The sequence below is a fragment of the Filicampus tigris genome, chromosome 10 (genome assembly GCF_054856515.1).
Source record: "Filicampus tigris isolate MCC_2025a chromosome 10, RoL_Ftig_1.0, whole genome shotgun sequence".
NCBI lineage: Eukaryota > Metazoa > Chordata > Actinopteri > Syngnathiformes > Syngnathidae > Filicampus > Filicampus tigris.
The window spans coordinates 24,909,959-24,929,295 of record NC_141226.1 but is presented as its reverse complement, the minus strand read 5'-3'; the positions used below and the strand labels follow the sequence as shown (position 1 = coordinate 24,929,295).

At 46.2% G+C, this 19,337-nt stretch overlaps 2 protein-coding genes across 5 annotated transcripts in view; both read right to left on the bottom strand.

Moving 5' to 3' along the window:
• Positions 1–6,741, bottom strand: part of myo10 (myosin X) — a 26,163-nt gene extending 19,422 nt beyond the window's left edge. Inside the window, exons 1-13 of one of the 4 annotated variants that reach the window (XM_086042616.1) lie at positions 6,345–6,741; positions 5,862–5,946; positions 5,617–5,720; positions 4,996–5,125; positions 4,778–4,896; positions 4,345–4,491; positions 3,472–3,572; positions 2,839–2,905; positions 2,649–2,741; positions 2,441–2,509; positions 2,269–2,351; positions 1,441–1,549; positions 1,234–1,314 (exon numbers count right to left, since the gene is read on the bottom strand). In XM_086042616.1, coding sequence (XP_085898742.1) covers positions 1,234–1,314; positions 1,441–1,549; positions 2,269–2,351; positions 2,441–2,509; positions 2,649–2,741; positions 2,839–2,905; positions 3,472–3,572; positions 4,345–4,491; positions 4,778–4,896; positions 4,996–5,119 — 993 coding nt within the window. In that variant the 5' untranslated portion in view covers positions 5,120–5,125; positions 5,617–5,720; positions 5,862–5,946; positions 6,345–6,741. Of the gene's footprint in view, positions 1–130; positions 287–1,233; positions 1,315–1,440; positions 1,550–2,268; positions 2,352–2,440; positions 2,510–2,648; positions 2,742–2,838; positions 2,906–3,471; positions 3,573–4,344; positions 4,492–4,777; positions 4,897–4,995; positions 5,721–5,861; positions 5,947–6,344 lie in introns of those variants that run through there. The other 3 variants (XM_086042618.1, XM_086042617.1, XM_086042619.1) reach the window with 3 other exon arrangements.
• LOC147141533 (unconventional myosin-X-like) lies at positions 5,488–19,337 on the bottom strand. Its single transcript, XM_086043191.1, has 10 exons — positions 19,314–19,337; positions 17,819–17,917; positions 12,302–12,457; positions 9,461–9,648; positions 7,077–7,211; positions 6,863–6,987; positions 6,345–6,358; positions 5,862–5,946; positions 5,617–5,720; positions 5,488–5,502 (listed from the first exon to the last, which is right to left on the bottom strand). The coding sequence occupies exons 1-10, from the start codon at positions 19,335–19,337 to the stop codon at positions 5,488–5,490; spliced, it is 945 nt and encodes a 314-aa protein (XP_085899317.1).

Here is a 19,337-nt window from a genome sequence, read left to right as displayed (position 1 = left end):
ATGCTCGTCGTTGCTATCAAGTAAAAAAAAAAAAGTCGATCCAATCATACATGCAACAGCATCATTCCATTGCACGCACGCACGCACACATACATACATACATGCAGACGCGCGCGGTATCCCGCCTCACCGTGCATCTTGCCTCCAAATGCCGCTGCGGCGGCGGCGGCGGCCAATAGACGGCAAAGTTGGCGACCAAGACGCACAAGTCTGCCTCGACGGAGCCTCGCACACACGCACGCACGCACACGCTGACCTAACAAAGGCTTTGAAACGCTCGCTCTGTGTGGAGATGGGAGGGCCCCGGTTGCCGTGGCGACCCGGCTCCTGCTGAGGCTCATTTGCGCCAGCCACTTGTAGGGCTCGACGTGTGTGCGTGCATTCAAAGTGGCCCGGGGGGGGGGCGTGGCTAGCGTGAGCTCAACACCAAAACATTCGGCTGATTTGAAGCCACTTTGTCACCTGAAAGAAGCCACTGGACACAAACCAGAATGCATCCAGCCTAGTAAAGGCCCGTGTTGCCTTCAGGGAGGGTCTGAAATCACAGGGGTTTTCTTCCCTTCCCTCCCCATGCTAGTGCTAACCCGCTAGCACGCACACAAGGTGCACTGCCAGCCACTGCCTCTTTTCTTTTTGGCGGTGGGAAATGCTAATGCGAACAGACAAGGATTAGCATGACGACACAACACAAACACTCATTGTAACCCCCCCCTATGATATCTGCTCATGAACATTACGTCCGATGCTTGGTTATAACACACCTATTTAAGCCACGTTTGATTAGAGGAGGGCGTACTCAACAAAACAGAGACCGGCCGTTTGCCTGTCCAGCTGCTGCCCCCGACCCCCACCCAAGGAAGTGACCAATGACCTACTAACTAGTGACTTACATGAAAGGCAATTTAGCAGAAATCAAAACATTTGTCAAACAAGATACATGCAGTCAACCTTCACTTATTGGTGGGGGAGGCACCAAGACAATTTGCAAATAGCCGCGCCCCTTACCCCCCCCAAAAAAACGAGTCTAAAAATTGTCTTGAATAGTTCAAAACCTTAATAGATTGCCAACCAGTACTCGTTTAAACGCCAAAACAAGCCCAAATGCTAGACGACCGCAATTGTCGCGGCCGAGGCTGAAAATGAAGTTGGTCACCACGGCAACCAATTTGGACACAAGCCAACCCAAAGGCGCTGAAGCCCCAAACGAGGCGAGTAAGTGTGCACGCCGCTCACCTTGTGCGTGTTTGGTTTGATGCATCGTATGAAGAACGGGTTGGAGGTGCTGAGCGTGGCCATCAGCGAGTGCAAAGAGTCCTGCAAACACAACGCCACACACTCCGCATCTCGTCTCGGGCACTGGCGAGCGCCGTGGCGAGCGCCGTGGCGAGCGCCGTGGCGAGCGCCGTGGCGAGCGCCGCGGCGGCGGCGAGCGGGCCAGACCTTAAAGTGCGAGCTGACGGTGGGCCTTCGGTGCTTGCAGCTGCTCTTCAGCGTGTCCTGCCTGTTGCGACTCGGCACGTGTTCAAAAAGGTCGTAGACAAAGTCCAACCTGAAGCGCAACCATCACAGTCGTACGTTTTATTTCGAGGCCGCTTTCAGGGCACTCAAGGCCACCTTACGACATGCTTTCAGCCGTCGTCTTCCCCTTCGACCGAGGAACAAACGGAAGAAGGAAACAAAGAGTTTGCATTCCCTCACAAAACGCTACGTTGTTTGCGAGGAACACAAACGTTGTTTTTTTCCCCATCTTCCATGTCACCTCAGAGGCTCTTTAAGCTACTTTAAGAACATTTTCAATTTACAAGAAAAAAAAATCACTCGGATATTCTTAGAGAAACAAATTAATTCACAAGAAGAAATGATGCCATTTGGCAGAACTAAAAAAAGAAAATCTATTAAAAAAAACACAAATGTGAATTTTCCAAGAGAAAATGTCATTTAGCTACAAAGGGAAAAATATCTTTATCAACAAATTTTGGGAGAAAAAAAAAGAGTCATGAAAAACATCTATATTTACAGGAAAAGTTGAATCCTTGAGAAACTCATATTTTAGGTCATGTCTTTATATTTTTGAGAAAGACATTTTTGGAACAGAGTTGTAAACATTGAATATATCTTGGAGTTTTTGGGGCGTTTGGAGGTAAACAACGCGTGTTTTTATTGATCTGAGCTGGCAAAAATAACGCGTAGTCAAGGACGACACCCTGGAATAAACAAATAACGGAGGAAGGGGAGGATGAGGATGAGGGCGCTTGCGCGTTGGCGCACCTGCTGTCGCGGAGCAAGTTGAGGACGTCGTCTCGGAAAGTGTCCCTGTTCTTCTCCAGCGTTCCCCTCACGTCGTACACCACCTGCACACGGTCACGCGGTGACCGGCGCCCATGAGCAATCGCATCGGACGGGATCGGAATCGGAATCGGCGGCCGCGCCGCGCCGTTACCTCGCCTGCGTAATGTCGAACTCCAAAGTAGTGAACGGCCACGCGGGGCTTCACGTAAAACGCATTTTTCTGCAACACAAAACACACGATTTCCATACACATTTCATTTTTAATTTCCAAACATTTTTTACGCTGACATATGCGGTGTGTTTTTCAAAGGCCATTTCTTTTTTTTTTCTTTTTTCTTTATTTGGAGGCGTGCTTTTACCGAGTGCTGACTGTGCAGTTTCTCCAGCAGCGTGTCGTCCGTGGCTTTGGGGAAGTGACTCTCCTCGTTCATCAGAGCCAGGAGGCCCAGTTTCTGTGGAAACGCATGCCGGGAAAATCAGCGTCCCGCCCGCGTGGCGTGGCGTATCGTGACGCGGCGCGGCGCCATCTCCAAAATAAAAAGCCCCCACCTTCTCGATCAAGTCCAGACACTCGCCGTTGTCCATCCAGTCGATGTTGGCCCACACCAAACCTTCCCTGCGGGAGGTCGAGGGTCAGAACTAGCTTAGCGTTTTGCTCATCATGTGCTGGACCAGTCTTGGTTTTTTTCATTCCTGCTAGATTTTATTTGGGTTTGACTTGATTTTTAAATTCGGTTACTTTAAGTTCGTTTTTAGAGCAAGTTTGTCAGTTTTTATATTTTCGAAAAAGGCTTCGTATTAGTTTAGTTGGGTTTTTTGTGTGTTTTTTTTTTTTTAATATTCAGAGTAATTGTCAGGAGAGAGAGGGGAAAAAAAGGCAGTGAAGTATTGTGTCAGAGAGTAAAGTACAATTCAACAACTGACACACCCTCTTCTGTGGCCATGGCTGTACTGTACGAAACCGAAACAAATACATTCAAAAATTAAACCCCGATATTAATTGACAAGGACGAACACAAAGTTTAGTTGAAAAAAAGATGTCGTTTGTTTTCATTTTGCTAAAAGATGTTTGTTTAAGAATATGTTTCTCCAACTTGAGTTGTTGTTATTTTGTTGACTTTAATAAGCTTGTGCGACACACACACACACACACGCACACACGCACACAGCAAAAGGTCGTACTTGTTGTACTCCAGTTGCTCCAGGGAGAAAATGTGCTTGTTGAAATATTCCTGAAGCTTCTCGTTTGCATAGTTGATGTTGAACTGCTCAAAGTGGTTGACCTAAAACACACGTCAACAATCAACATTCATTCAGCATTTGCTGACTCGCGCGTCATTGCTCAACAAGCGCAAGACTAACTTGCAATCGGTCCTCAATGCTCCTCTTGAGGCTTTTCCTTGTACTTGTACTTTGCCACGCACGCTAGGGCTGCACCGTATTGGAAAAACATGCCATACGAATGTTGACTACCGTGAGATTGATATTATTGGAATATTTAACATGTACCTGCAGAAACGACATTTTTATGAACTCACAAAAGTTGTTGGGCTTTTTTTTCATGCAGCAAAATAAGCAAGCTCGATGCGTTCTTTGTGAATTAGTTTTAATTCCCTTAACTAGATCGTGTCCAACTATTGGATGGCCATGCGCATTTCAGTTTGCATCTGACTGATCAAATTCAGATCAAAGCATAGCCTTCCAGAAGAAAATGATTGCACGTCTTTGCCACGTGCATATCGCGTGGGCAAATATCCCGATGTCGATATTTTTTCCATATATTGTGCAGCCCTACTGTACGCTATTAATACGTGTATACGCGATTTGTGAATTTTGCCGCTAGGACAATTTAGGCAAGGCAGCGTGATTTCGATAGGACAGTTCCTCTACAAGGCAAGTCAATGTGCTTCACACAAGCAAACGCCACAAGCATTTACAAACACAACAGCTAACGACATTCAGAAGCAAAGCAGGGAAAAACAAAAGTATCGCAGCAAAATGAGCGCAAGAATACCCTAACCCTGTTTCCCCCACAGGGGGAACGTGCATGTGTACCTCAAAGTTTTCAAATCCAAAGATGTCCAGGATGCTGATGGACTTGAAGTCGTCTTTCCCTCGGATGCGATCGTTGAGTTTGCGAATGATCCAGTTGAAACACTGGGAATAAAGTGCCATGGCCATGGAGTCTCGCGAGTCCACCGCCTGCAACAGGGGAAGAAGGAAGAGGGGGGGGAAGAAAAAAAAAAAGGCTTCACTTACACTTTGTCTGTTTGATCCAGGATTCGGTTTTTAGTTTGCAGCCCGTTGACAAACGTGTCAGCGTTGCCGATTCAGTCATTTCTCAGCTCACAATACGATGGGAATTTTGGGGGGGGGGGGGAAATTGGATTTGTCAGGCTTAATATTGCCCATGTCGCGGAGATCCGTTTTGAGTTCTTGTGAGGCGTCTGTGTGAGTGAAACGCGGATGTTCTTCTTGTTGGCCTGACCTGCTCGACAGTGAGGGGGGTGGAGATCTCCTCCCCCCTCAGGATCATGGACCTGTGCGTCAGAACCTCGGCCAGCTGATCCGGGTTGAGGCCCAGGAGCTCCGCCGTCCGACTCAGAGCTGTCAATCAAACATCAACGCCCAATAATTGCATCCATGCTTTTCAGGCGGGGGGAGGGGGAGGCGGAGGAGGAGGAGGAGAAGCGCGGGAAAGCCCACCGGACTTGGACGTGATCTGCGCCCCTCCGGCCGTCATGAATTCGATGTTGCCGGCGTGCAGGATCCCCGCCAGGAGTCGCAGGATCTCGCCGATGTTCTCCTCGGTGAACTGCATCGTCCGCATGGCGTTCTGGGCAACGCACAAGCGCCGACATCGTGATTACTTACTATTTTTTTTATATAAGTAAATATGCACATGACAGATGATGTCCATTTGCTTCATTAGAGGGTACCTTCATTTCTATAAATATTGCGATCGCTTGATTGGCACTTATTGATTTGCTGACAGTTGTGGACCCCACACATTCGTGGTGCACATACAGTATTTGCATTTTTTTTTTTTACATTTAATCTATCACCCATTATTTGTGGAAACAATCGATTGTTTTTCTCAGCAATTAAAAGGAAGCATGAATTATTTGCACATTTTCATTGTCATTCCACTGTGGTTGTTGAGGTGAATTCTGGGGTGCGTGTGCATGCAGACTTGTTTCAAGCTCTCACTGACTGCAGACAGAAGGGATATGATGAAAATGAATCATTGAAGACATTTCTTCAAAAAAACATTGAGAAGGCAAACGAACACGTGGACTGTGCAGCGTAAATGTGGCGCGCGCTCACCAGAACTTCTTGAAAAGCGCCTCTGTCGTTGATTGCGTTGCCGGGGGGGCCGCCCGAGCGGGTCAGGTAGTGATACGTGCACGACGGGCTCAGACCCAAACACTCTGCGACACAAAGAGGACTTGACACGAGGCGCCGGGAGGGTCGAATTTAGCGATTGTTTGCAGTACCACTAGAGGGCGCCTCACTGACTTGGCCAACGATGCTATGGGGCTAACAGCATGTTAAGGTGTGAGTGGACTGACCTGTCTGCTGGTGGTCGGCGCCCGCTAGCAGAGCGTAGAAGATGTGATAGTTCCTCTCGCCCGCATTCTGTCGGACTACTCGGTTCTGAAGAGCAGAGGTTCGAATGTCACACTCAAACGTCGTGCTCTTTTCCAAGCGTAGCCATCACTGCGCTAAAAGCTTCTGCTTACTCGGACATCTATGTTTAACATTTTTTAGTCTGGTAGTGATGAACGTCCGTTTCGTGCAAATGCTTGTTTACTTGTTCTTACTCTGTGAATAACATCTTAAATCAGACGAATTTCCTCAAATTATTCATTTAAACTATGACCAAAATCATCGCAGATTACTATCTGTCTTATTCCCAGAGAAGACGTATGTAAAGCAGTTGTAAAATAAATGAATGTCACATCTCGATGCGTGATTAGCTTGACAATTGGACTTTTTAAAGTAAAAAAAAAAAAAAAAAAGATGGTTTGAATAACAGAGTAAAGAATCGTCACCTTCTCCAAGAGGTCTGACGTCAAAAGAAGTTGCAGTCAAGGTTTGTACAAAAGTCACGCTGGATTTTTGACAATCTGCATCCAAATACAAACATTAGCTGCCGAAAAACATTAGCTGCTAGTTAGCTAAGCAAGTTGCCTAATAATCACCCGATTGTAAAATTGTTTGCTTATCTTTTGGTCCTAGTCCGTACCATCATCAGCACATTATTAAAAAAATAATAAATAATATTAATCACTCAACAACTGCTAAGCAATTAAGACAGAGTCATTACTGTATTATGGAGCTGTTAGCCGTTAGCCTGCTAACTTCAAGAACTCTCCTGGAACAGAGAAATTCACCTGCCTTGGCCTTCCTATCGTGCGACCATTATGTTGATTATGTCTTATAAATCAAGACCAACATCCGACAGACATCGACGTCCACAATAAATTAGGTAAACGTTTCATTTGCATTAGCGATAATTAGCATGAGCTGGGCCAGCACTTCCTGTTGGGCGCGCGTAAAATGAGGATACAGTCGACGATGCGTCCTCCTTGGATGTTTCCCTTTTGGTTGAAATGCAGCTGGACGAACTTGCCGAAGCGGCTGGAGTTGTTGTTGTAGACCGTCTGCGCGTTGCCAAACGCCTCCATGATGGGACTGCCGCCAACGCAAGAGTCAAAACTTTGACACTGCTCACCAATGTCAGGGACGGAATGAATAATGGCGAGCACAACCAGAATACCGACCCGCTCTCCAGAAGCGCCTCCTCCACGTGCGAGCTCCTCTCCTTCGACGACATCTCCAGCGAATGCTGGCTCATGGCCGACAAGAATTTCAGAATCAGTTTGGTGCTTTCAGTCTTCCCGGCGCCGCTCTCGCCGCTGACAGAGAAGACGTAGTAAAAAAAAGGGAAAGAAATGAAATTGAGGAACATGACCATTAATATCTCCCGCAAATTGTTGCGCACGTGCTGTACTGTACATGTAATATTCATACAGATAATATGTGACAGAATTACTGCTGTGACATCCCCTCATCCCTCTCATGATGGATACAAGTATATCAATCCTGTCTGTTTGCCCGAGTATCCCATCAACTGTAAGAAAGAAAGAGAGAAATAAAAAATAAAAAAATAAAAATAAAAAAAAATCAATGAGGCAGTCCCCGTTCGTCCACTAGATGGAGACAAACACAATGGACAAACTAGCTGGCTCAGTTCAAATCAACTCAACTTCAAAGTAAACCCATCGAAACACTAAGTTAAAATCATGTAAATTAAACCAAAATCAAGTTAACTAAACTTAACGATGTAAACCAAACCAAAGAAAAGAAATACAAAATAATCTAATAAACTAAATTAAAATAAAATGAGTCCAACGAACCTTTAGTAAATAAATCAAAACTTCAGTAAATTAAACTAAAGTCCACTCAAGTAAAAAGAGCTGAACTCAAGGCAAGTAAACTAAACTACACAACGCTGAAGTCAACCACACCAAACTAAATTTGAAAACAAAACCAAACTCAACAAAAACCAAACCAAACAAAATTCAATCCAAATCCCAGTCAAGCAACTGAAACGAAATGAAACACCGTGAACCAAACTAGACAACATGAAAACTCACAGAATCATGTAACTAAGGCATACCTAACATAAGTGAGCTAAATTCAATTCAAACATCTGGCACTAAAATGAACGAGACGAAGCTAAACTCAACTCAACTCAACTTAAAAACTCATCCCAACTAAAGTCAATGAAACAAATTTCAAGTAAACCAAAGTACAGTAACGTCAATAAACAGAAACTGCCGCAGCAGAACATTTGCAACAACGTCTGCAAATTAGAGATGAAAAATGACATAAATAAAAAAAAGGACTGTCAGTAGAAAAACATTAGAACGCGACAGTCACCAGAATGAACAATTTCCTTGGTCAGCTGTTATGCAAAAGTCAGCTGGAGGCTTTTTAGCCTTCAAGCGCATTCGGCTTAACAACGCAAAAGTCAGATGCAAAGCAACGTCATTCGCGGCACAAAAAGAAAGTAAACTTTTTGGTCGTGGGAGCCGTCGTGACAGGGAAAAGGTCAGCGCACACGTGACGTGACGTGACGTGACGCCGTGTTTGCTGAGTGCCACGTGAAGAAAAAGGCAGCCCGTGACAGCGCGGCGCGGTCGCCGCGGCAACACAACGCCCGAGCCAAGCGCTCGCTGACATTTCAGCAACAAAAGCAACATGCTAAAAACACGTCACGGCGCTGCGGGAGGTGAAATCATTCTGTCACTAACTCGCTCCGTTAAGAAAAACTTTTTTTTCCCAGGTGTGCCACTGATGTCATGTTGCACTCTGTGCTCATTTTGTCAAATGACGCAGGAGCCGTGCGTATTATGTCGCCTCAAGTTTGGAAGTCGGGTTGTTTTTTTTGTGGTTGGGGGAATCGGGGGCGGGGGTGGGGGGGGAATGAAACTTGTTTGGATATTGGATACTGTGGAGTTTGCTTGTTTTGGTTAAAAAGTCAAACTTGAGCCATGAGGGAAAGTCAACTCACTTCAACATAGTTCTTAGCTCGCCATGATGCCACAAGACGGCGCCCAAATCAAACACCTCAACATACTTCGACAACCCTCCTCGCCACCTAGAGATACCACAAGATGGCGCCAAAGGACTATTTTTGCCTCAGTGAAACTCCTCAACTTACTTTGACATAGTTCCTTAACACCAAGATGACACAAGATGGCGCCAAGCACAAGATTTCTTTGGTTCACTTTCAATTTGAATTGATTTGTTTGAAGGGACAGCGCAAGTCGATGAGCGTCAAAATACAAATCGCAGACGTAAACAAGCCAGATTATAGCCAGAGGCTCATTTCCATCTGTTGTCCCCAGGCAGATATTCCCTAAAATAAAAACGATAACCGCGATAAAAAAAACAAACAATAAATGTAATGGCGCTATAAAAACAAATGCAAATACATTTTTTGTTGTTGTGCGTGTGGATTTTTCGGGTCAACTGTAGAGTCCGCTATACAAAAAGTCGTATAAAAAGTTACGCTCAAATGACGTGTTCTGACTTTCTAATCGGCAAGTGGGGGTGCTCGCATGTGACGAAGCCGCTTGAGCGCGGGCGCGGTTCCCACCTGATGAGCACGCACTGGTTGCGCCGCCTCCTCCACAGCGCGCGGTAACACTCGTTGGCCACGGCGAAGATGTGCGGCGGCATCTGGCCCAGATGGTGGCGACTGTACACTTCCACCGCGCCGCGCTCGTACAAGCCGGCCAGCGGCTGGTACGGGTTCACCGCCGCCAGGATCGAGCCCACGTACGTCTGCGGGAGACACATGACAAGGACATGCCAACGTTAGCAACATCGGGACAATCGAGTTGGATTTTTTTTTTCCCTCAAGCGATAAAAGCCATCATCTTTACAGGAACCAAGTTTGTCGGGATAAAAAGTCGGAACCTTACGAGAACAAATTGCCCACCTCAGAAAGAAACGACCAAACGAGCCGGTCTCCGCTGGCATCCGTGATGCTTAGCGGAAGCGGTGCACATCAGCGAGGACGCGCTTTCAACTACAGAAGCCCCAGAAAATCTTTCTGAGCGATCCACACAGATTCATCTATGAAAAGGATTAATTGCACCTGGTAACGACCGGCTTGTGACTCCATTACGCTTCGCCATTTTCACAACCGTGGCACAAAATACGAGGAGGTGGAATTAAGTGGAAGCGGAATGCTCCAGACAGAATGTTTTGCTTGCTGCTGTGAAGAATATAAAAAGGGGAAAAAAAAAAATATCTCCACTTAAGTTGAAGAATTGCAAACATTTGGACTCAATTAGAGGGACCCGCCAGGCCTCCTCCCCTTCGCCTGGTAACAGTTTCCACGGCGATGCCCCGGCTGCGAGCTAATTGGCTGTGACTGTCATCACGAGGCCCCCCATTGGTTAATGTGATTAAAAGTGGCCTCTCGTCTTCTCGGTATTACGATGTCAAGCGGCGGCGTTCCGCAGACATGACTCAACAAACGCACAATAGTTCATTTGGACACACACACCAAAAAAACAAAACAAAAACAAAAAACGGGTAAGCGCAATAGTTCAGTGTTCTATTCAAACGCATAACATTAGCCACAACTGCTGGTAGGCTTGAAAACACAGAAAACCACAGTGCCAGCATTAGCCACAACTGCTAACACGCTGATAAAGATAATGTAGGTAATAGTCTCTTTAAAATGCTACAAACAATGATGTTAGCAGCACGCTCATATGAATTCTTCAGGGCCCAATTTAGGCTCCGCTGACGCCGCGCAGTCAGTCAGTCAGCTCAGTTGAGCTGAAATTTGCCCAAAAACGAGACGAGCGATCGTGGGATAATGTGAACAAAACGAGGAGCAGATGTGAAAGAATTTGGAGAAAGAACAGAGCGACGCTCGCCTGAGTGACGGCAGGAAATGTAGGCGGGACACCGCCAACTAGTGGCGCTCGCTCAGCTAGCGTATTACCCGCACTGTTATTGGATTTGGCCGCCGCTGCCGCCTGCTGTATTTGTTATTCCGACATTCACGAGAACCCCCGCCCGTCTGACGGCTGGGACGGCTTTGACCTCTGAAGCGCCAGATGGAGGCAGGAAATACCAAAATAAAGGTCCAATCCTGATACATTTCAACGTGGAACGATTCGATTCGATGCACTCGCACTTTTTAAATCCAAAAAACGGTTTTCCGGTTCAAACCGTTGTTTGTTACGAACCTAATTTGTCACCCTTCTTGGGGCTGTGCGTCGTCCGCCGTGCGCTGTGTTGACTGCATTCCTCATTTTACAAACATTTGGATTTCAAGCTCTCACGAGACTGAGCGGCAGTGTTTTGCCAGTTGTAAAAATGAAAAAGAAGAGAAGCGGCCAGCACGTTTTCCATAGCTTGTCAACCAAAAGACAAGGAATGTTCTGGAAGGTCGCCATGTCGTCCAGAAGGCTGCCGGCTGGAAGAAATGGGTATGATTGGACCACAAACAGATTAGCATGGGGGGGGGGAGCAACCAAGCGTGTTGTCGTTTGTGTGCGCTCTGTGATTGTAGCCAGCTGTGGTCTGGACTGGGGGGGGGGGGTCTCATGTATGGATTCCAGTCATTCCAGTCCACTCGCACGCATGGTGGACATGTTTGCGTGTATTGTGGAATCCACATCTAATCAACACACTGAACATTGAGACGAGGAGCACAGTAGCTGCTTTAGTCCCGATGACTCATCGATTATTGTTGCAAGCAGACGTCTGAATCTTTTTTCTTTTCCTCACAATTTGACAAAGTTCCCTGGTGTCTTAATGGCAACAATGACGAGTCTGCCTTTCGGTACCATGACAACGGGGGTTGGGGGGGGGCGTCTCTCAAACTTTTGACACCAAAGACGGCCAAGAAAAATGCCTTAAGTTGTCACTCCACACGACCACCATGACAAATATTGAAAAGCGAGTAGGCCTAATAGTTCATCGAGTGAACAATGATTCCGATCAAATGCTTCAAAGATCATTGAAAATAGCACCTAAAAACCTTCAACAGCAAACATTTGTCAAAGATCAATAGTCGTCTAAAAAGTTCAATAGAACTGAACGGTACTTGCCTTTTTTTCACGTAACACTAGAGGGAGTGTGTGTGTGGGGAGGGGGGGGCAGTGATTTTCAAAGGTGGAGGCATCACTTCACAGACTTGCTCATTTATGTTCCAATGGGTGCAATGGCAACGGGGTGGAATGGCTGAAAATGGCTGAAAATGGCTGAATGTCATTTTCATTCACCGCGACGACCAACGCTCAATTGAGATGTGAGCGTTTGGAGTGACAAGGCGCTCAAATTTGCCGTGCATTTTCCGAGCCGTCCCCAATTTGCGCCGAGAAGACGGCTAGTGCACAATGCGCAGGGGCGCGCTTCGGAATCCAGGGGCCCCTGAGCATTTGTGAGCACGCACCCCCGCAGGCCAACTCACGTAGATGCGTCTTTGGCGGTATCGCAGGAACAGGTTGTGCATGATGGCGCCATCGTGCAGATCGTCCAGCGTCGCCATGTCCTCCACGCCCGCCGCGCCGCCGCGCATGGGCCGCACCTTCTCAAGCGTCAGCGCGTTCTGCTTGTATGTGTACACCTGAAACACAAGCAAATCGTCAAGCGGCAGACCGAGGCACCGTTTTGCATCAGCTCAGCCACTTTTGCTCGGATTTATCTCCACGTGAGCGTTGGAGCTCGGCGGCAGATTTTGGACACGAGTGACTCAAAGGTGTTTGCTTTCAAAGCGGACTTTTTGAACAAAGCTCGACAACATTTGAGCGAAACCGGTGAGTTGCTTTTCACGGACACGTCAATCAAACAAAAAGGAGTTTCAAAGCTTCCTTCGGGCGCTCACTTGAAAAGTGGGAAATTCGCACCGGGAGGAGGTGGAAGGAAGGTCGTTAGCCTCTGAGGTCAAATGCTTCACGTGCAATGCCGCATTCGGCTTGTTTGCTTTATTGAAAGCACTTTGTCTTGAACATGTAAACAAATGTACGTTGGCGGCGTGATGAATAAGAAAGACGACATAAGGCAAAGTGATTTTGAGCCATTCATTTCATTTGATTGGTCAGGACAAAAGGAAGCCTTTACTTTATTTTCGCATTACTTGGAAAGAAAAAAACTCCTGTGGAAGTCAGTGCTCGGTAGCAGAAAAAAGTGTTTGGCTTCAGGGAAAATCAGCAAACTCAAAAAAGCAAAACTTTTGTGTTTGGCATCATGAGGTCGCTGTCATCTGCAACTTAGTTCCACGACGACAATTCTGCTCTTCATCTTCTCACGTTACAATTTTTGGGGAGTTGGAAATATTTTGGGTTTTTTTTAGTTCATTTATTTTAGATAAATGTGCCATGTCTGATCTGGAGAGGAAGCTGCTTTCAATCCCGTTGTGACAAAAGGCACTCGTTGCGACTCTCCTACAGGCCAACAAAAACTCGATTGGAATCAGGATTTTTTGACAAAGAAATCTCCGATTTTATTTTAAGGCCTGAGATGAAGAATTGAACAAAAGCGTGTTTGTAGAGATAACAGAATGATGTGGAAATCATCAGCACACAAAACAAAGTATCGAGTTTCTTGACATACGGAGCCCACAAATTGCTCGGAAAAACACAGCAGCCAGCCGGCAAATGGACTATCTATTTCTAACTTTCTATCTGCCCGTTGAACACAATGTTACATCTTGACGTGTAACACCTGCTTGGGTCGCAACGAACAACCCTCAGAAGGCCTTCCGTCCACCTCTGGTACACAACCGCTTCAACTTTGTACAAGTGTTTCATTCAAGGTAGGCGGCATGAGGGAGACCTTCCACGCCCACGGTAGTCAAAACATGAAAACCTCACGAGCTCACCGTCAAAACAAATTGAAAAGGATCGTCTTCATCTTATCACAAAACAAGAGGAGTATCGGGAGCCTCTTTAATGCAATGCAGGAATTGGACTTGTGGTGTCCGCCAGGGGTCAATGCTGAGGCCCAAGCCGCTCATTTGCAAGGAAGATCACTACGGCGAACTGCTGAAAGGGAACGTGCAAACGTGGGGCGGCAAAAAATGGCTGGACTAAGCATGGCCGGAAGTGGATTTTAGTCCGGCCCACTAATCGGCCCTCACGCGTTTCACGTGGTCGCCAGATTTCACCTCAGCCTACTCGGCGAAAGGCTTCTTTTTAGGCTTCTTTCCACTCTCGCGTCGGCGCGAGCGACAACTGCCGCATCGATTCACGTGACCGACGCATTGTGTTGTTGGCGACAGGTCTGCAACACATGCCACGCACACATCAGGAATTGTTGCTGCTCTGATCGGTCCATTATGTCACATGAGAGGGGGAGAGAGGATGCAGCACGCAGCTCGTTGCTGCTGCAAAAGCAAACTAGTTTGGCAATAAAATTAAATGCCTCGTCTAGTCATCTCGGTCTCTTTATGGTTGTAGCAGGTACGATATCCATTGTTGTCGCTGTCTTTTTGAAGCCACGCCCCCCCGCCCCGGACTTGGAATGCAGCTGTTTCAAAACAACTTATATCCGGGAGTATGTTAAGTATGCTATACTTATATATAATAAGTATATTACGTGCAGAACTCATGTATGACGCTGCCACATCAAGGTGGAGTTCATGCACTTCTTCTGGCGTCTACTACTTCCGGAAATACGCCGTAGCAAACCTGCATGGTATAGTGCTTTGCTGATATGCTTTTATTTTGAGGCCGTGTGGGACCGTGTGGTAAATAAATAACTTGTTGAATGCGACTTCTGGCCGTCTGTTGGACCCAAATAATTACAATACAATACGACAAAACCAACCCTGGGGCTATTAGCATCCCTCCCGCGGCGGCGTCAATCACGGACACTTTTTTTTTTTTTTTTGGTCCAGAGGGCGGAACGGGGCCGGGGGTGATCATTTTTATGAATAAGGGCGGGGGGTCGCGGCCGGAAGGGTACCCAGGTCAAGGGTGGAGGGTCACGGCCGGACCAGCGAAAAAGGGTCAAGTGCCCAGCTCTGCTTAACATTAAGGTGGCACCAAAGCACTAATTCAGTGTCAATCCAACTCCTCAACTCACTTCGACATAGTTTCTTGATAGCACAAGATGCCGGCAAAGCACTACTTTTGTCTTAACAAGAGACCTCAATTGGCACGCACGCACACACACACGCACACACACACCCACACCCACACACACACACACAGAGCTGGATGACACACTGTGACTAAACAGCTTGAGGTGACTCCCTCAGGAAGAAAGACCCCACTGTGCCGGGAGGCCATCACTCACATGCACACTCACGTGCACACCCCCATATACACACACGCACGCACGCACGCACACGCACGCGCACAAAAACACACACATTGCTCACATTCCCGTTTGAGTGTCGCTTGAGGGGGAAACTTTTGGCTTCTTGCAGCAGACAAAAAAAAAAAAAGTCAAATAATTCAACCCTTGTTTGGGTCATCCACTTAGCCATGTCCGGTGTTGCCTTCAGGGAGAGTCGGAAATCTTTCATATCTTTTGTCTGTTTAAATGTGTCTATCTAGCGCGCAATTATCTGGTGATGCCTTCAAGGATGGACTGAAATCAGTCGTTCCCATCATCTGTCCATCTATCCGAGGTTGCCTTCAGGGACATATTTAAATCCCGTATATGGCTGCCAGTGGGTCTATAAAAGTTGCCTTCAGGGACAGCCTGAAATCACAGTTTTCCCTGTTATCGCCATACCTATCTATTTGAAGGACGGCCCCAAGACACGCTTTCCTGTCATCTGTCTGTTTATCTACATCAGGGGTTGCCTTCAAGGACAGTCTACCATTGCGGACTTTCCCTACTATTTCTCTTTCTGTCAACGGGTACAGTATGTCAGGTGTTGCCATCTGGGACACTTTGAAATCCGCAGGCTATCTACCGCAGGCTCTCAACGGGTGAGTGGGGACCAAAAGCGGGTTGGGGACAGCTTGTAAGAAAAAATGACATGCATTTTCAATCGGATTTTTTTGGGTACAATCGAGAGGCCATGTGTCGTACTTGTGCTTTCGTCCCTAGTTTCCTTTGTAAACAAATACAGTGCAGCTCAGCCTTTGTCTCGTGGGCGTCATAGCTAGCCACTGCTTTGGGCGGGAAAGCCAATTTCATGTGAAATGGCGTTTAAAAATATAACATGATGTATATGTTTTTTCAGAAGCTATTTTTGAACCAAAAATATTTATTATTTAGATGAGCAAGCTAATTACCATCGTCGATTTTTCCACTTTAGAAAGTACTTCCAGATGTAGCTAGCCCAGCGTGTCCATTTAGCTACTTCTCTTATCAACGTTTTATCTATCTATCTATCTATCTATCTATCTACCTACCAGTGCTGAAGTATCGGTAGTATGTTTATGGTGCTTAGTGTGAGCTTTCGTTGCTTTCCCTGTAGTTGCCTTTGTGTAAACGTGACTTGACTTTCCCTTTGAGGTAAAAACAACAGCAGTGTTTGGGCCAGTTGATGCGAGTTAGTGCGTAATCTCCCAGCCAAAGCCCCCTCGTTGTCCAGCGTCTTTGTTTCACGCAGATTTACTCCCGTTAGCATCTGTCGCTAGGCTTAGCTCTGGGGGCCCCTCGGCTTTGTTGTCTCAGCGCCGACGTTAGCTTCCACGTCATTAACTTGAAACGGGACCGCGGCAAAGTAAGCACTTTTGGGTAACGCAAACAAAAGCTAACACTTTTGGAATTACTGTACTGCCTTTTTAATTTCTTGTCATTTTTAAAGAGAGAAAACCTCAAGTCAGGTTGGATTTGAAAGTAGGCCAATTAAGATGACTTAGTAGGAAGTCACGTTTTGCTGTTCTGCTCATTTTCTCATAAATACTGATGAACTACAATCACATGACAGGAACTAGGCAGCACGGTAGCCTCGTGGTTAGCACGTCCGCCTCAAAGTTGGGAGGTTCTGAGTTCCAGCCTGTTAGCATGTTGCTCGGGTGGGTTTGCCCCCTCACCATCGCAAAAACGTGATCGCATTATCAAAGATCAACAAATTGGCGACTAATCCATCGTTTTCATCATATGTGTCCTGCCATCCAGTGGCGACCGGCCCGATGTTTGTTTGTGTCCTGAAATTATGTGGTGACCACTCTGTTGTTTGTCCATACCTGCCCTGACATTGGCTGGCGGTGGCCACCATCCTGTCATTTGTCTATAAGTGGAACTGACTAGTGACCAGTCCACCGTTTTGTCTATATGCGGCCCGGCAATGGCTGGCAACAATGTTGCTAGAGTTAAAAAAAAAAAAAAAAAGAATGATCAAAATAAGAACTAAAATTAAAACAAACATTTTTGTTAACGAATATAAAAAAAAATACAAATAAAATAAAAATAAATAACAAATAAAAATGGAATTGACGTTACAAAAATGAAAACTAACTGAAGCTTCGTCTTACGTTTGTAAAAGTAACTAATAATAGCGAAAATGTCCTTTGTTACGTCCTTTAATTAATATCATATTTGAGCTTTTGGGATTCATTTTAGGTCATACAGTCGTTTGGGAGTTGTAGTTGACTTTACATGATCAAACAATTACTTACTGTCACTTATTGTGACCATTTTTTTTTGTTTTATCCTGCACTTGACAAATATTCCATACATTTAAAAAAAATGCAACTAACACTAAAACTAAAATAAAATAAACTAAAAACTCAAATAAATGAAGCATTTTCGAACAAATAAAAACTAATAAAAATAAACAAACCCACTGGAAAACCTCATTAGAACTAACTGAAGTTAAAAGACAAATGTCAAAACAAAATAAAAACAAACTCAAAATAAAAATGTTTTGAAAAAAAAAACTATTATAACCCTGGAGCCTCGCGCCTTCGACGAAACGGCCGCCTCAAAGTTTTGGCGACGCGCTTTTGTCCCAATGGTGAAACGAGGCCAAAAGCCGGCGATGACTTTTGACTCCCGAGTGTTCCCTCGGTGCGTTGCTGACCTGCCCGTAGTCGCTGGTGAAGACCACCACGCCGCCCGAGCAGGAGGAAACGGTGGCGGGAAGATGCTGGTCGTCTTCGCGCAGCCAAACGCGCTCGCCCTGCATGACAACAACAAACCATTTGGTTTGGTCAACAATTTCAGTCACGTGACAACTGAAAACAGCAAACACCCGCATTGCCCAAAACATGTTAGCACGTTAGCTTCACTGATGACGTCTGAACCATTTTGAAAAATAACTGTGACCCCCCCCCCCCCCCCGCCCCTTAATATTACGACTGAATATGCAATGATTTTTTTTTCAAGCCATGCATTTTTTTCACAAACACACAAGCGTGACATAAATGTTGTTGTTTTGGTCTTGTAGGTTAGCCTTACTTGAAAACGCACAAATATTTGGTCTAAAACAGGAAAAGAAAAGAAAGAATACCATACAATACAATTGTATTTATACAGCGCATTTCATAACAGCTAGAGCTGAGAAGAAAATGATGATGAATTTGCTCCTTCTCCATCGCTGAGCCTGAGAAGCTAGCGCTAGCGAGAAAAAGCAGACGTGGCGCCCACCGGTGGGAACACACAAGTGTGTCGTCACACTTTGGGAAAGAAGCCCACGAGGCCCCCCGCCCGCTGGCGTGATTGGACGACCAGCTCGCGAGCGCACGGGAAGTGGAGCGCATTCCTGGGAAAAGCTGCACCACGGCAGCACAAGGGGGGCCTGGGGGGGCTCCGGCCTTCCCGTGGCACACTTTCCACATGTCCTTTTCTTTGTCTGCGGCGTGTGCCCCTCTTGAGCCCCCCCCCCCCCCCCCCCCCCCCACTTCTCTTCCAGCAGCGACACACTTTCTTCCCTCTTAATCGGCTCCCAGTCACGCCTGCAAACTCACGACGAGTCACCCAAGCCCCCCACCCCCCCACGTGTAGGTTTCCGACCCCCTCCCCCACACAACCGACCACCGCCGCCTGTCTGGAGGTCAAACTTCTCCCAAAACATTTTGTGGACATTCATCCATTCGATTGATTCGGTTGACAGTTTTTTGTAAGATGTTTTTTTCCCTTTAAAACAAGTTGAACGCGCTTCACAGTCAGTGTTGACAACTTTGTTTTAGTTTTACATCCGTTGTGGTACGGAAGCCTATTACTGTCACACGAGAATGGGCAAAAAAAAGTCATTGAAAAAAAAAGCTCAGCATTAATGTAATCGCAATTTTTGATTGGCATTGAAATTACGATACTCAAACGATCATTCATTGACTTCAAAATGTAGCATTTATTCAACATAGCAAAACTCAGCTACTCCAAACTCTCCTCGTGGCCATTCATTCCAGCAAGTTGAACACTTGATTCTCGAACTATCGCTTCTTTTTGTCAAGTGCAAAAGGACATAAAAAACAAAGAAAGAAAAGCCTCTTCTTGCATCTTTGCACACATTCAAACCGCGAATAAGCGTCTCCCCTATCTCTTTCATCTCTATTTTCACAAGTCTTGGGACTTACTGGGCCAATCTGGACCTTTGGCAT

Coding starts and splice junctions, on each gene's coding strand:
- LOC147141533 (XM_086043191.1), bottom strand. CDS start 19,337: ATGCCAAAGGTCCAGATTGGCCCA. Junction 12,458..17,818: donor TCACCAGCGACTACGGGCAG/GTCAGCAACGCA, acceptor CTTGTGTTTCAG/GTGTACACATACAAGCAGAA. Junction 9,649..12,301: donor ACCGCCAAAGACGCATCTAC/GTGAGTTGGCCT, acceptor TGTCTCCCGCAG/ACGTACGTGGGCTCGATCCT.